The 12,862-nt window shown below is 37.1% G+C and overlaps 1 protein-coding gene across 1 annotated transcript; it reads left to right on the top strand.

Moving 5' to 3' along the window:
• The first annotated feature begins 228 nt into the window (after nt 1-228).
• On the top strand, nt 229-9,565 carry LOC149588755 (cytochrome P450 4V2-like). The gene is made up of 7 exons (XM_089862266.1): nt 229-335; nt 407-495; nt 2,675-2,862; nt 2,924-2,993; nt 7,023-7,149; nt 8,466-8,654; nt 9,270-9,565. The coding sequence occupies exons 1-7, from the start codon at nt 246-248 to the stop codon at nt 9,477-9,479; spliced, it is 963 nt and encodes a 320-aa protein (XP_089718392.1). The 5' UTR covers nt 229-245; the 3' UTR covers nt 9,480-9,565.
• The last annotated feature ends 3,297 nt before the right edge of the window (nt 9,566-12,862 follow it).

Genomic DNA, 12,862 nt, shown 5'->3' with positions numbered 1-12,862 from the left:
AATTTTATGCTATACGAAACGAGTTTTACTTCGCAATCCTTAAAAAACTGCATTTATACACAATCCATGGCCACGCTTTTTCTAACCCACAAAGGGCCAGAAATTAGAAATTATTAAATGTATTGCAATTTGAAATTATGTTTTGAAGTTCATTTTGTAGTCTTTATCGAACAGACAGTGGTTTTCTTTACAATTTCATTTCTCCCCATTATACATATGAAGGAATATATGAAAGACTTACCGCAATGCATCCAATGGTGAATGGCGCACCGATGGTACACGTCAGTTTTGCTTTCCAAACATACTTCGTCGCATTCAAAGCGTCCACCGCCAAGGTACAATTTCGCTAGTATTACCACCAAATCGATTAGAAAGTAAGTTAATTCAATTGTCCCATGGCATCTAGCATCTTTTGAAGTGCAAGGAAAATGTACAAAAATCTCCGCAAATGTATCATTTCATCAAAGGATGGTTGCGCAATGGCTTACTAACAAGGTAAAAACTCAATCCTATGTCCAATACCATAAGTTTATAAGACAGGTTCCATAAGTGTGTCACTGGTTAATGAAGTGACGTAGGTGAAACGTCATATATTCTAGTAAAGCGACTCCTGGTGAAGCGCTGTTAAAGGCTTAGTACAGACTTAATAGAAAGATGGACTGCAAAACCGCGTAAAGTCAATTATCGCTTGTCGTTCTCGAACTAGCTCGAGCTGTAAGTCTCTAGCATTACGAAGTATAGGTAGTGTCATACTTATGGAACATATCTTATAAACTTGTGCTAATACCAGAAGAGAATAATAGGAGAAGGGAGCATTATGGGTAAAGGATTATAACGTGAGGCCAACCAACATTAATAATAGTGGCGTCTGCTAGCTCGAACCTCTTACCCCCACGGGATTGGTTGAATTCTCACAGGCTGAGATAGGTAAGGATGAGATAAGGGTAAGACTTTCGGTTTAGCAGACGCCACTAATACAAGGGCGGTGCAGTAGTCCTCGTTTTTAAGACTAATTAAATGCTAATTATTTTATAATAAGAGGTCATTTTCTATCTCTAGTCTAAACTTATAGTAGAAACGTTAGCTCCAGAGATTGTGCCTCGTGTAATGTTGTAGCTATAGCAACAAGACTACGTCATAACTAGAGATGGCCGATACCGGATACCAATCGATACCGGTGCAAACAGGAACCGATACCGATATTTACTCACTATGATCCAAAAACCCGATACTTCAACCGATACCAATATTTTTAGTTGGACAGTGCCATTTACATATGTATCAAAGATACTTAGAAGTACATTAAAGAGTAATTTCATGAATTATACTACTAAGTACATGCAATTTTTAGTGGTATTTCCAAAATAATATCACGGCTTGTCTTTTGTAACTAGTATATGCTGAGAGGCCCTTTTATCCTTATACATCTAGTAATTGTTCGTTGAGTGATCACTGAAGAATTGAAAGCAAAAATTTTATTTATTCAAAACCAATCATTTCAAGATATGCTAATATAAAATATTTCTTTATATTTTTATCAACATTTTTATAGGTATTTTTGCTTACTAGTTAATAGATAACTTTTTATCTAAATGAGAAATCATCAAGGTTGACATAGAAATAAGATATTATCACCATCAATACATTACTGAAAGAACTAAAAATACCATGTAGCGCCATCTAACGCATTTTAAACGAATATCGTTTTAGTATCATATTAAACCAACCGATGCGATACTATCGGGAAACCCCGAGTATAGTCATAACCAGCGTGGGAAATAAGGCAGAGGCACAGGACAAATGACCAGCTTAAAAATTGCCTGGTCCAATTTTAAAATTCAGTCGAAGGGGGGTCAGTGGTCCACGGTATCACTGAAAAAATTTATGGGTAACCAGGGTTCAGACATGAACTCAAATATTTTACTTATCCTTTTCATTTGTTTAGCAGACCACGTGCCCTGGTCAATGGTCATGAACCAGTTTATTTATTTCAGGATAGTGGCATCGCTGGCCTAATGTCCAGTTTAAAAAACCTTATTTCCCACCCTGGTCATAATCGTGTCGTTTTCTTGAAGAGTTGTGCCAAGATGTTTTGAACGTCAATTTTTAAACCTCGTGTTCAAGTACAGAAAGAGGTGCAAAGCACTATCCCACCAGAGAGAATTTATAATAGCGAGTGAAGCTCTTGCTCTTGACAGTGCTAAATACAATATTGCTCAAACAAGTAGGCTGCGACGCTAAAACTGGCCAGACAAATTTCCGGTCTCATGACTCTCCTTTAATTTTAAAGTTTGCCCTCAATCACTGTTGGTTGTACAATTATCCAATAAGGGTTCGCGATTTCGAGTGCTACTGGCGTCATTTGGAGTTATTTTAAGTCAGATGTTTCCCTTTCCCAAAAAGGTAGAGTCCATCTCCCCTAGACCTCCCGCAATATTCTAGACCCACCCTAGAGGGAGGGGCCAAAAAAATAGTACCGGAAATAGACCTGGCCAGTTTTGTTGATCACATGATTTTTGAGCTACATAATATTCCTCAGTTTCCACTCCCTATTATAAATTCTCTCTGATCCCACTAAACAACTATATATTCGATCAAAAGCGCCCCTTCAGGCGAATTTATTTTAAAGATCTGTTTACCTTGATTATGTTCTGATGTTGTTTTTCATTCACAGCGACGAAAAAATATGGAGGGATAGGCGCAAGGTGCTAGCTCCAACTCTGCACCAAAAGGTGGTCGAATCATACTTCGACATATTTTACGAGAATTCTCTGATTTTGGTATCGAATTTGAATGCCCTAGCAAGTAAGCCCACTGACATAATTCCTCTCATGGGCTACTGTACACTCGACATCATTTTGGGTATACTAAATTATTTCAATTATATCGATTGCGGAAAAAATTAATGGTAATATTTATTTAGAAACTTCAACCGGTGTTAAAATGGGAATTCAGGAAAGTCAAGACTCAAAATACTTGCATTGCATAGACACGTATGTATTATTACACCAAATAAATGTCTTTAACAATAGCCTAATAAATAACCAAAGAGAATTTACCAAGAGGAGCAGAAGCTCTAGCCTTTCACAAGGCTTTTGAAAAGCCCGGTCACGGTTTTGGAGTAACTTGATCTGGTTTTTGTTGATTGGCTAAGCAGCGACGCCTTTTATTGGTTAAATTACGTCGACTGCTTATTTTTGGTGGTTGCAAAGGGTTGATCCAGATCTCTGGGTTGACCGTTGACGTACAAAAGGTAATTTTTAAGCAGACGACACTGTCACTTGAATAACCGGAACTAGTTTCTCAAAATTCTGAATAGGTCCCCATCTCCAAAGTTTCTGCTCCTCTTGGTATATTCTCTTTGAAATAACACAGTCATGTGACGTATCTTTTGTGTTCAATACATTACCGGGGGTCTAATTCTTTCCACACTTTGGTTGACCTAGTTTAAAAATTTTAAGTAACTTTTAAGTTTAAAATCTAATCTCTGACGTATTTGAAGGTAAAGATGACTTCTAACAGAAGGGGATAATAGAAGAAGGATTACACTCTGTACCCTCTTAATACGTTAGATATGTCGAATGATTCTTCCCAGGCTCACCCTTTGTTTGCTCTCTCGCTCATCAAACTTCACATGGGTATTGCACGGTGGGGCTGAATTCTATAACTGTTTGGTACTAAATCCCCAGCAATCAAATTCAAGAGCGCGCCTTGGGAAATAGTCAAGCTCTAATAGAGTAAGGGGAACTATTTATCGCGTATGTGCAGTAGCGTCGCTAGGGTTTGAAATTTGGGGGGGGGGCTAAATCTGGGCAAACTATTTTAAAGTTATTACAGAAGTAAATGAACCGAAGTTGCCGGAGAGGGCAAAATTTGTATAATGCGTTTTCCATAACGTGGGGGTAGTAAAAATCAAGGTAGCTGTACCTCTACCTGAATCGTCTCGAAATTTAACGCTGGCACCAAAGACCATAGTTACAGCTTGGTTACAAATCCGCGCAATATCGTTAGTATGAATAAATAGTCGTTGTTTCAGAAATAGGCGTCTGCTTCTATCTTAGGAGCCTAGGCCCTAGGCTTACGTTCGATAATGGATGAAAACATTACGGATGATCTTTTGAAATACCCTTCAAATATTAATCGACCATTTGTGACTTCAAGACGGGAAAGTTTTATTGAAATTCTAAAGTCAGACATTGGACAAAAGTATGTTAAAAGTCTTCTTATCCTACTCGAAAAGTTGTTCAAAGAGTGTAAACCTCAAATCCCTAAGAAGTCGCCATTTTTAAAAACTCTACTAATTCCCGGAAAATCCGGTTACTCGAACATTGGCCGCTTGGTGGCGTTTTTCAAAATTTTTGTGACTCGAAAGAGTAGAGGAGCGAGACTATCGTCGGGGTTGAAATATGGTGGTTTGTGAGGAACTTGTGCTTAATGAATAAACAATAGGACTCCGGTAACTTCGGTTCATTTACTTCTGGTTATTATAAGAACTTAATATAAACAAGATGGCCCAAGGGCTGGGACTTAATAGTAGCCACATCTTTATCTATTTAATTAGCACATAAATAAAAAGAAAAAAATCAAAGACCCTAAACAAGAAATCAGAAGTGTCCGACCCCACAGTGGTAGCCAGCCGGGTTCAATTCCCGGGTGCGGTGCGAAAACTGTTTTAATTAAAATAAAATCTCTGAGCTCAGCTACCACTATTGGTTCCATTTAAGCTAAAATCTGACGATAACGAAAGCGAAAACCCCGGCCACAACTACAGCTCGGGTCAAACTAAGAGCCTATCGTATACTACGATGTGGCTAAAAATTGCATAATGGGTTCTTTGGAAAATGTGTAGAGCTTTAAAACTATCCGTAAATTTGTGTCAACGTGAAATTATTCGTATTTTAAAGATGTACATCCTTTTATTGATAAGTACTACGGAACCAATTATGATGGATTTTCACTCGACTTAGGTTTATTTTTAGTTTTGGTTAGCTTTTAGTCCACACTATTGGGACTCCCTTCGAGAGAACATGAAAAATTTTACTCGTCTCCATCTGTTATTTTCTTCAAAATTTTACTGTTTGATATTGAAAAATTTTTTATATATTGCTACAGAATTTTAGGTTGCTAACAGCAATTTTTTGGTAGGGTTTACGGATTATTTTGGGGGGGGGGCTAAATTTGGAATTTGGGGGGCTATAGCCCCCCCAAAAAAGGCCTAGCGACGCCACTGCCTCTGACGTATTTCAAATAATTTTTACCCACCCGCCGATGCCTTCTTTACAGTCCCTTTAAGAAAGAGAAAGCAACCAAAAGTTAGATGAAGCATCAAAATGAAATAAACTAAGATAGACCATACATTGAAGGCACCAGAATTGAGATATAGCTGTAAAAATAGTGTACCTACTAAGGGAGCTTTTGAAGGAAGTACCTATTTATTTAACCCTAATTACCCGAAAATGTTTGGGTACCCACCACAATAACTATTCATTCAACTTTTAATACCCGACTGTTACCCCGACAACCATTTTTCGGCTAAGCCTAATTAGTAATTACCGGAATACCCGACAAAAAATTCGGGTACCCGCCCCGATACCCGAGAACAATCTTTTTGATTTTTGACCCGAACCCGATTCGAAATTGAAAAATCAGTACCCGCACACCTCTATTATATTAATTTCCTGAATTTTTATTCTGAAAATCTCTCCAAATGGCCATGGTGCATGGTGCTTTTTAATTGGTTGTTGGTAAAAAAAGCCAAGGTAATAAAAGACAAATTTACGAATACAAAAAAAGCCAAGGTAAAAAAATCCACAAACGCGGTAATAAAAGCCAATGGAAAGAAAGTCAAGATTAAAAAACCCCACAAACGTTAGCAATTATATTAATATATTATATTATATCAGATTATATAATTTCAAGATTGAAAGACTATGGGAGTATATGGCTCTGCCCCATTGGACCGAATCGCATTCGGCCGCAAACCAGTCCCAATCAACCGAAAAACCCGCACTTTTGGCGGACCTAACCAAACCTAACCTAAGTTAACATAACAGTAATGTTTTGGAAAAGGAATATTATTTGAGAAGTCAATGAAGCTAAACATGAATATTTTGGAAAAGGCGTACCATAGTTAAATGATTTATAAAATATTACTAACCTAACCTAACCTAAACTGACTTTAAAAAAGTTATAAAGTATTCCACCTCAATTGAAACCCGCCGTTGGGCTAGATTTTGAAATTCTAGCCAAACATTTTCTGTCGAATGCGATTCTGTCCAATGAGATTCGGTTGAATGGGAACCCCCCCCCCCCGAGTAGATGGGTTTAAGATTGAAAGATTTATCAAGGATTAGAAAGATTTTCTGGGATTTGAAAGATTTGTGATGATTTAAAGATTTATCAAGAATTCATAAGATTTTCTGGGATTTGAGAGATTTGAAGATTTTTAAGATTTCAAGATTTTAAATCTTCTACTGTACGAGATTTGAAGGAGCGTCGGACCCCTCCCCTCGGACCTTACATATAAAATAAAATGGCTTTTTCCCGTATTTTTCTCTTTTATTACCTTGCCTTTTTTAACCTTAGCTTTTTTTACTGTGGCTTTTTTCACCTGGATTCCTTAAATTAGCTAACGACATCGATTTATAATTGTTTCATCACGCTAGATATTGAAAATTTTTTTATATATTGCTACAGAATTTTAGGTTGCTAACAGCAATTTTTTGGTAGGGTTTACGGATTATTTTGGGGGGGCTAAGTTTGGAATTTGGGGGGGCTATAGCCCCCCCAAAAAAGGCCTAGCGACGCCACTGCGTATGTGATTCAGTTTAGTAACCTCGCTCCAAATGTAAACATGTTATAATTACCCCACTTTGTAGTACACTTCTCTCGAAGAGAAGTATTATGCACTTCTGCTACTAAGTAACCTCATAAAGTATGAGATCATGAAAACATTCTATGGACATGAATACATTCTCCTATTGAAATGTAATATCACTGAAATCTCAATTTTTTAATATTAGTTTGGTGAATAGCGTTATGCAGCGCATTCCTAAACCTTGGTATTGGTTGGACTGCACCTTCAAATATTTTCATGAAGGGAAGCGATATTTTGAAGCTCTTAAATACGCCAGAAAGTTCACGATGGAAGTAAGTGAATTTGAATTCATAGGAAAAAACATAAGTGTTTTTAATGAATGTATGGTAGTACTTGGCAAGCTAGAAACCACCTAAAGTAGCCCGCGAAAATCCGTATCCATCCATTCGAGACAAAATAGGGCCACAAAAAACGGGACTAGTTTAAGTTTTTACGAGTGCTGTTACTACTAATAATGTTGTTTAACTTGTTTACACAAATCGAGGTTTTTCGCTGTGTCTGTTATTACCTTAGGCCTAACTTTGCTTTCGTTATTCTCACATACTTGTCCTGGGATTTGGTCAAGCTTTTATTTAGCTTCACTTCTCTGTCTGTCTTTTTGTCCGGGTCAAAACTTGTATCGCATTTTTCACCCATTATTTCTTCCAAATGTTTTGTGCATGTTCAAATGTGATGACAATAAATCAACAATAAAAGTGGTAATATTGGTAGAATATTTTCAAAGAATTCTCTGCATCGCAAAATAAAAAACCCCAGCGGAAGCGTACAAAATAAAGTGAGGAAACACGTTTAGCCGAAAAAAAAGTAAACAAGTCACTTAAATAAAATTTCCGTATCAGCTAGGTGTGGTTGCGGTGGTGAAAACGTGTAGTTTCGTATGTGCTAATATAGTACAGTAATCATGTTTTCTAACTCGTTAAGGTAATATTAGAGTTGACCCAGCGGTTGGGGTACAATACGTTCTTGCAAGACCTCGCTGTAACGGGTTTTTCGTCTATCCAACCTCCACACACAAATCGCAAATCGAAAAAACCAGTATGTTGTAGCTCTTTTACGCTATTTATGTCCTTAAAACAAAGAACACTCCCTGTAATTGGGGAAAGTTGTTTCAAAAACACACGAGTTTTCTATCTTTTGGGTATTCTCCAGGACATAATTAGCGTACAAGAGCGCAGTCCTTGATGTTAAAGACTTGACAGGGATCCAACAATGAATTAAAAAATTGTTCGAATGCTGGGAGATCTGCAAACACCATGAAACTTGGGATTGGCTTGACATTACCGTCGTAGGCATACTTCTACACATTTTACACCCTTCTGCTGAGTAAAAGGAAAAAACGTTTTTAGATTGAAGGCTATTGAAATTATCTAATAGTTCAAAACAAGCTGATTACTCGGTTTAATGTCGTACTCTTTTTCTTGTTTTAGGGCCCAATGTTTGGGGGGAAGCGTATATTCGTAACCTAATGTTGTACACCGCATGTTCTTTGATACTTTCCATTCAGTTGGACCCAATAAACACGCTCCTTCTCTTGATGGGCCTTTCAAAAACATTCTGTATACAGAACTGATTAACATATTTTGTCCAGGTAATTGAAAAACGCAAAATGGATTTTGTTGAAGCTAGGCACAATAATCCCTCAGGATATGACAACAATATTCTGCCATCAAAATTGAGCAGAAAATCATTTCTGGATATGGTACTGGAAATGCATATGCGAGACAAGAGCCTTACACTAGAAGATGTGCAAGATGAAATCGAAACATTGTTGTTAGGGGTACGAAAAGTTATATTTCTTTTATAATTGCCACAATCACCATGCAATCAGAAAATTATACAATTAATATGGAAATTTCATTTATAGTACTAAAGTAATACCATAAGTTTATCATGCCTCTAAGTAGAGAAATGGCTGCTACTCCTATGGCAATAGAGTTTGTCTGGCTCCCTTTAATGAAACCCTATACTCTCTCCGTATCATTTATCACCTCAACTTCAATACAAAATTGTACCGCCTAGGCTAGCGTTTCTTTTACCCCTTTTAGAATAGAATGTTTCAGGACTGAAACCGCCCCTATCTCACGAGAGAGAGGAATTTTGGGGTTGCTTGAGTAAAATTCGTTCCCCCCCCCCAATGCCTGCCTATACGAAACGTAAAAATCTCCTTTATTCCATTGGATGATTTTTTTTCATGAGACCAATTTAGTAATCGTCTCGACCGCTTGGTGGCTGCACCGCGACAGAAATTTCAAAATTTTCTCTCTTCGGATCTTAGCGCTATACGAGTTCTGACGTCACGCAGAAGATGCCCAGTTGTAACCCATATTTGTGTACTTAGAGGCATGATAAACTTATGGTAATACCTAGAGTTGTGATTTTCTTTTAACTTCAGGGTCATGACACATCGTCCTTGAACATGAGTTTCGCCTTGTACCTATTGGGTTTGGACAAAGAATCCCTTGGCAAGGTTCATGCGGAAATGGATGCGGTGTTTGGTACTGACCCTGATACACCCATCGAAATAGACCACATCAAGAACCTAACATACCTAGAATGCGTCATAAAGGCAAGACTTCTTCTTTGTAATCAGAGAGGACTATAACCATGGATTTAAAAAAAAACACCATGTGCACCCTCTGAAGGCAGAACGCAAATGGCGTAGTTAGAATTAAAGCAAAGGCATAGGAAACGTAAACTTTTTCGGGTATTTGTTATTAAGTTTATAACAAACAATAAATTAAGGTGAGATAATAAAAAGTAGTCAATCAGAGTAGCAGACGAGATTTCTATTTAGGGTGACTCCTTTCCAAGTTTGTGCTCAAAACAAATCTGCCTTCCTATTCCTTTTCATATCTTTGGCTTATTAATCTGAGATTAATTAAACATTAATTATAGGAAGCGGCTCGACTCTATCCACCGGTTGGTGCCATCTCCAGATCTCTGCTGAGCGATTTACGTATTGGTTAGTACCTTTGTTAATGAATTGGTTTTAGTACAATCATATCATAATGGTAACGGGATCGAGTTTTTAACCAGCGCATGCGCGAACGAATACGTATTGTGATAAAGTCTTCGACAATTAAGAATTTTTATTCATCCATCTTTTGCCAGCTCTGTGCTGTATTAGCTTTAAAATCAATCAAAGCAAATTGGCAATATGCAGTTTGCTGCAATGTGTCTCTTGTGACTCTTGCCAAGTGCAGACCTATGCAATACAATTCAGTTTGCCAGCGTACTCTTGTTAGTAAGTGAGCGTTTCCCTAGATTTCCGTGGGTCATTATTTCTTAGTAATAAAGTGAAGGAACTTAAAGAAGTCTTCAACCAACCTTGAACTTTCAAAATTTAAGATAAGAGAAAATTTAACACAAGAGAAAATTTAACACAAAAATTAAACTGTAATAATCAACTGAATTTTTAGTCGTTCGGTAAATGAGGCCAAAACTTGACTTCTCCCAAATTGAATTAGTTTTGAACTTTACCCTATAAACTCAACTGATGTTAAAGCTCGGGTTTCTATCCATTATCCACGTCATTTTATCTTTATCCACTCTCGAAAAATATTCACAGAACTTGCATGTTAAATCGTATTATATCCACTACTTTGTTTATAAATAATAGGTTATCCACTAATTTGTGGATAATGGATAGAAAATGCCGAGCTCTAACTGATGTCGTCCTCCTTTCTGCCGTTCTTTCTATTATTTTCATTTCTTGCTACTCTACACTGTTGCAAAATACATGATGCAAGCAGAGAGAATTTACAATAGGGAGTGGAAGCTCTTGCCCTGACAGTGCTAAATACAATGTAGCTCAAACATGTAGGCTGCGACGGTAAAACTGGCCAAGTAAATTTCCGGTCACATGACTCTCCTTTAATTTTAAAGCTTGCCCTCAATCACTGTTGGTTGTACAATTACCCAATAAGGGTTCGCGATTTCAAGTGCGACTGGCGCCATTTGGAGTTATTTTAAGTCAGACGTTTCGTTTCCCTAAAAAAGTAGTGTCCATCTCCCCTAGACCCTCCCGCAACATTCTAGACCCACCCTAGAGGGAGGGGCCACAAAAAATAAGTACCGGAAATAGACCTGGCCAGTTTTGTTGATCACGTGATTTTTGAGCTAAATAATATTCCTCAGTTTCCACTCCCTATGAAAAATTCTCTCTGATGCAAGATCGCTGTCCTTTTTCTGATTTTCACCGTTTCATTTCAGACGACAATGTGGTAATTCCTAAAGGAAACAACGTCGCAATAATTATCGCCAATGTACACAAGGACCCTGATGTATATCCCGATCCGGAGAAATTCATTCCCGAACGATTTCTACCGAACGCCGAGAAACCCATTGATCCGTACGCCTTCCTGACTTTCTCGGCAGGACCACGAGGCTGTCCAGGTTTCAAATTTGCCATGTTAGAGATGAAAATTATTCTTAGCTCCATACTAAGGAGGTTCAGCGTCCACTCTCCCTTCCATCGAGACAAAATATCGATGATATCTGGAATGATACAGAAACCACTAGGGGGTCTTCCTCTCGTATTCACATTACGTAATCAGTGCTGAAAATCAACCAAATACATGCTATTGTTAAAAATAATATAAATGAATCACTATTCTTTATCATCGTGAACAATTTCTTTAGATACGGGGGTGTACTAGGAAACTAAATGTTATGGATGTTCTTAATGCATACAATACTAATCAGCAGTTTCATTACTTATACCATAAGTTCGTAAGATATGTTCCATAAGTTTGTCACTGCTTATTGAGAGCTTTCATGAAATTATGAAAGTCATGGATTCTCGTAAAGCGACGCTATCAAAAGCTTAGTACAGACTTAATAGAAAGATGGACTGATAACCCGTGTATAGTTAAGTCTCCCTTGTCGTTCTCGATCTAGTTATCAGTAAGTCTCTAGCATTACGAACTTGGATAGTAAGTGTCAAATTTATGGAACATATCTTTTAAAATTTTTCCTTATACAAAGTATTATATTGTAGCAATTCAAGATGAAGTTGTTGAATTTTTTAAATTAAAACACAAGTTGAACAAAAAAATATACATGAACTTATTTACTTAAAAACAATTTTTCTTGGCAGCTGTCATCTATTTTGATGCAGTTCTTAATTATTATTTCAGTTTTAATTTAGATACCTAAAGCTGTCTTGTTGTAAGAAGCAAATTTTCAAAGAACGCGAACATCTACGCTTAAGACCTGAAACAAAAACGGCTTTTTTTAACTAAACGTTTGACATTACGAAATTATAACGAAAGAGAAGTCCCATGCAAAGAGAAAATTTTTCCGCTCTCAGACACGCATGGCGTGGTTTATATGCTACAGCCTTCCCAGACCCCCATATCAGGCGGTGTCAGGAAACAATTCTACAGGGCCGGTAGGCCCTTGTAGATATGACATGACACCCTTCCGTAATGTTAAACAAAAAGTCACACCTTTTAGGGTTAGCGTCCCATAGAAAAAGCATTAAAAAAAATTCGGTTTTTTAAGGAAATTGAGACAGGCCATACGGAAAAACTATAGCGAAGTTAGTTTTAGGAATGCTTCTAAATTAACAAGCATTTCTTAAATGAGAAACTTACGTGTTTCGATTTTTAATTAATGAATTCTAATTTTTGTAATTTAACTAATTAAGATAGTACGTCAAAAATTTACTTTTGGGTCAGAAGTCAGCCTAACCTCCTAGCGCGTTTAAACTTATTTCCCCATTTTCGTTCTCATTGATAACTAGAACGGCCTAGCTTTTTGCGTGCTAACAAGTTACGTTGATAAATTTCAAACGTTTGCTTTTATGTGGAAAATTCCTAATTTCATAACAGACGACAGTAAGGCAACTAAAATTAATTACTTTGGTATTTCATCCGAGCTTGAACACCTTTATTTGGATTTGCTAATTATCTATAACACCCTTAAGAACAAATACTTTGTTATCAGGTCGAATTTTCATCTAAAAAATTAATTCAGGTAAAT

This window comes from Phalangium opilio, unplaced genomic scaffold (assembly GCF_054372755.1).
Source record: "Phalangium opilio isolate 3A_F unplaced genomic scaffold, DU_Popi_V2 ptg000537l_1, whole genome shotgun sequence".
In the NCBI taxonomy this organism is placed as follows: Eukaryota; Metazoa; Arthropoda; class Arachnida; order Opiliones; family Phalangiidae; genus Phalangium; species Phalangium opilio.
Note: the sequence above shows the minus strand (reverse complement) of the source record. Positions and strands in the feature narration are given on the sequence as shown.

What these genes read in the sequence shown, in the direction of transcription:
- LOC149588755 (XM_089862266.1), top strand. Translation starts at nt 246, where the DNA reads ATGCATCCAATGGTGAATGGCGCACCGATGGTACACGTCAGTTTTGCT. An exon ending in TACTTGCATTGCATAGACAC is followed by an intron (nt 2,994 to 7,022) that starts GTATGTATTATT and finishes TTTTAATATTAG; the next exon opens with TTTGGTGAATAGCGTTATGC. An exon ending in CCAGAAAGTTCACGATGGAA is followed by an intron (nt 7,150 to 8,465) that starts GTAAGTGAATTT and finishes TATTTTGTCCAG; the next exon opens with GTAATTGAAAAACGCAAAAT.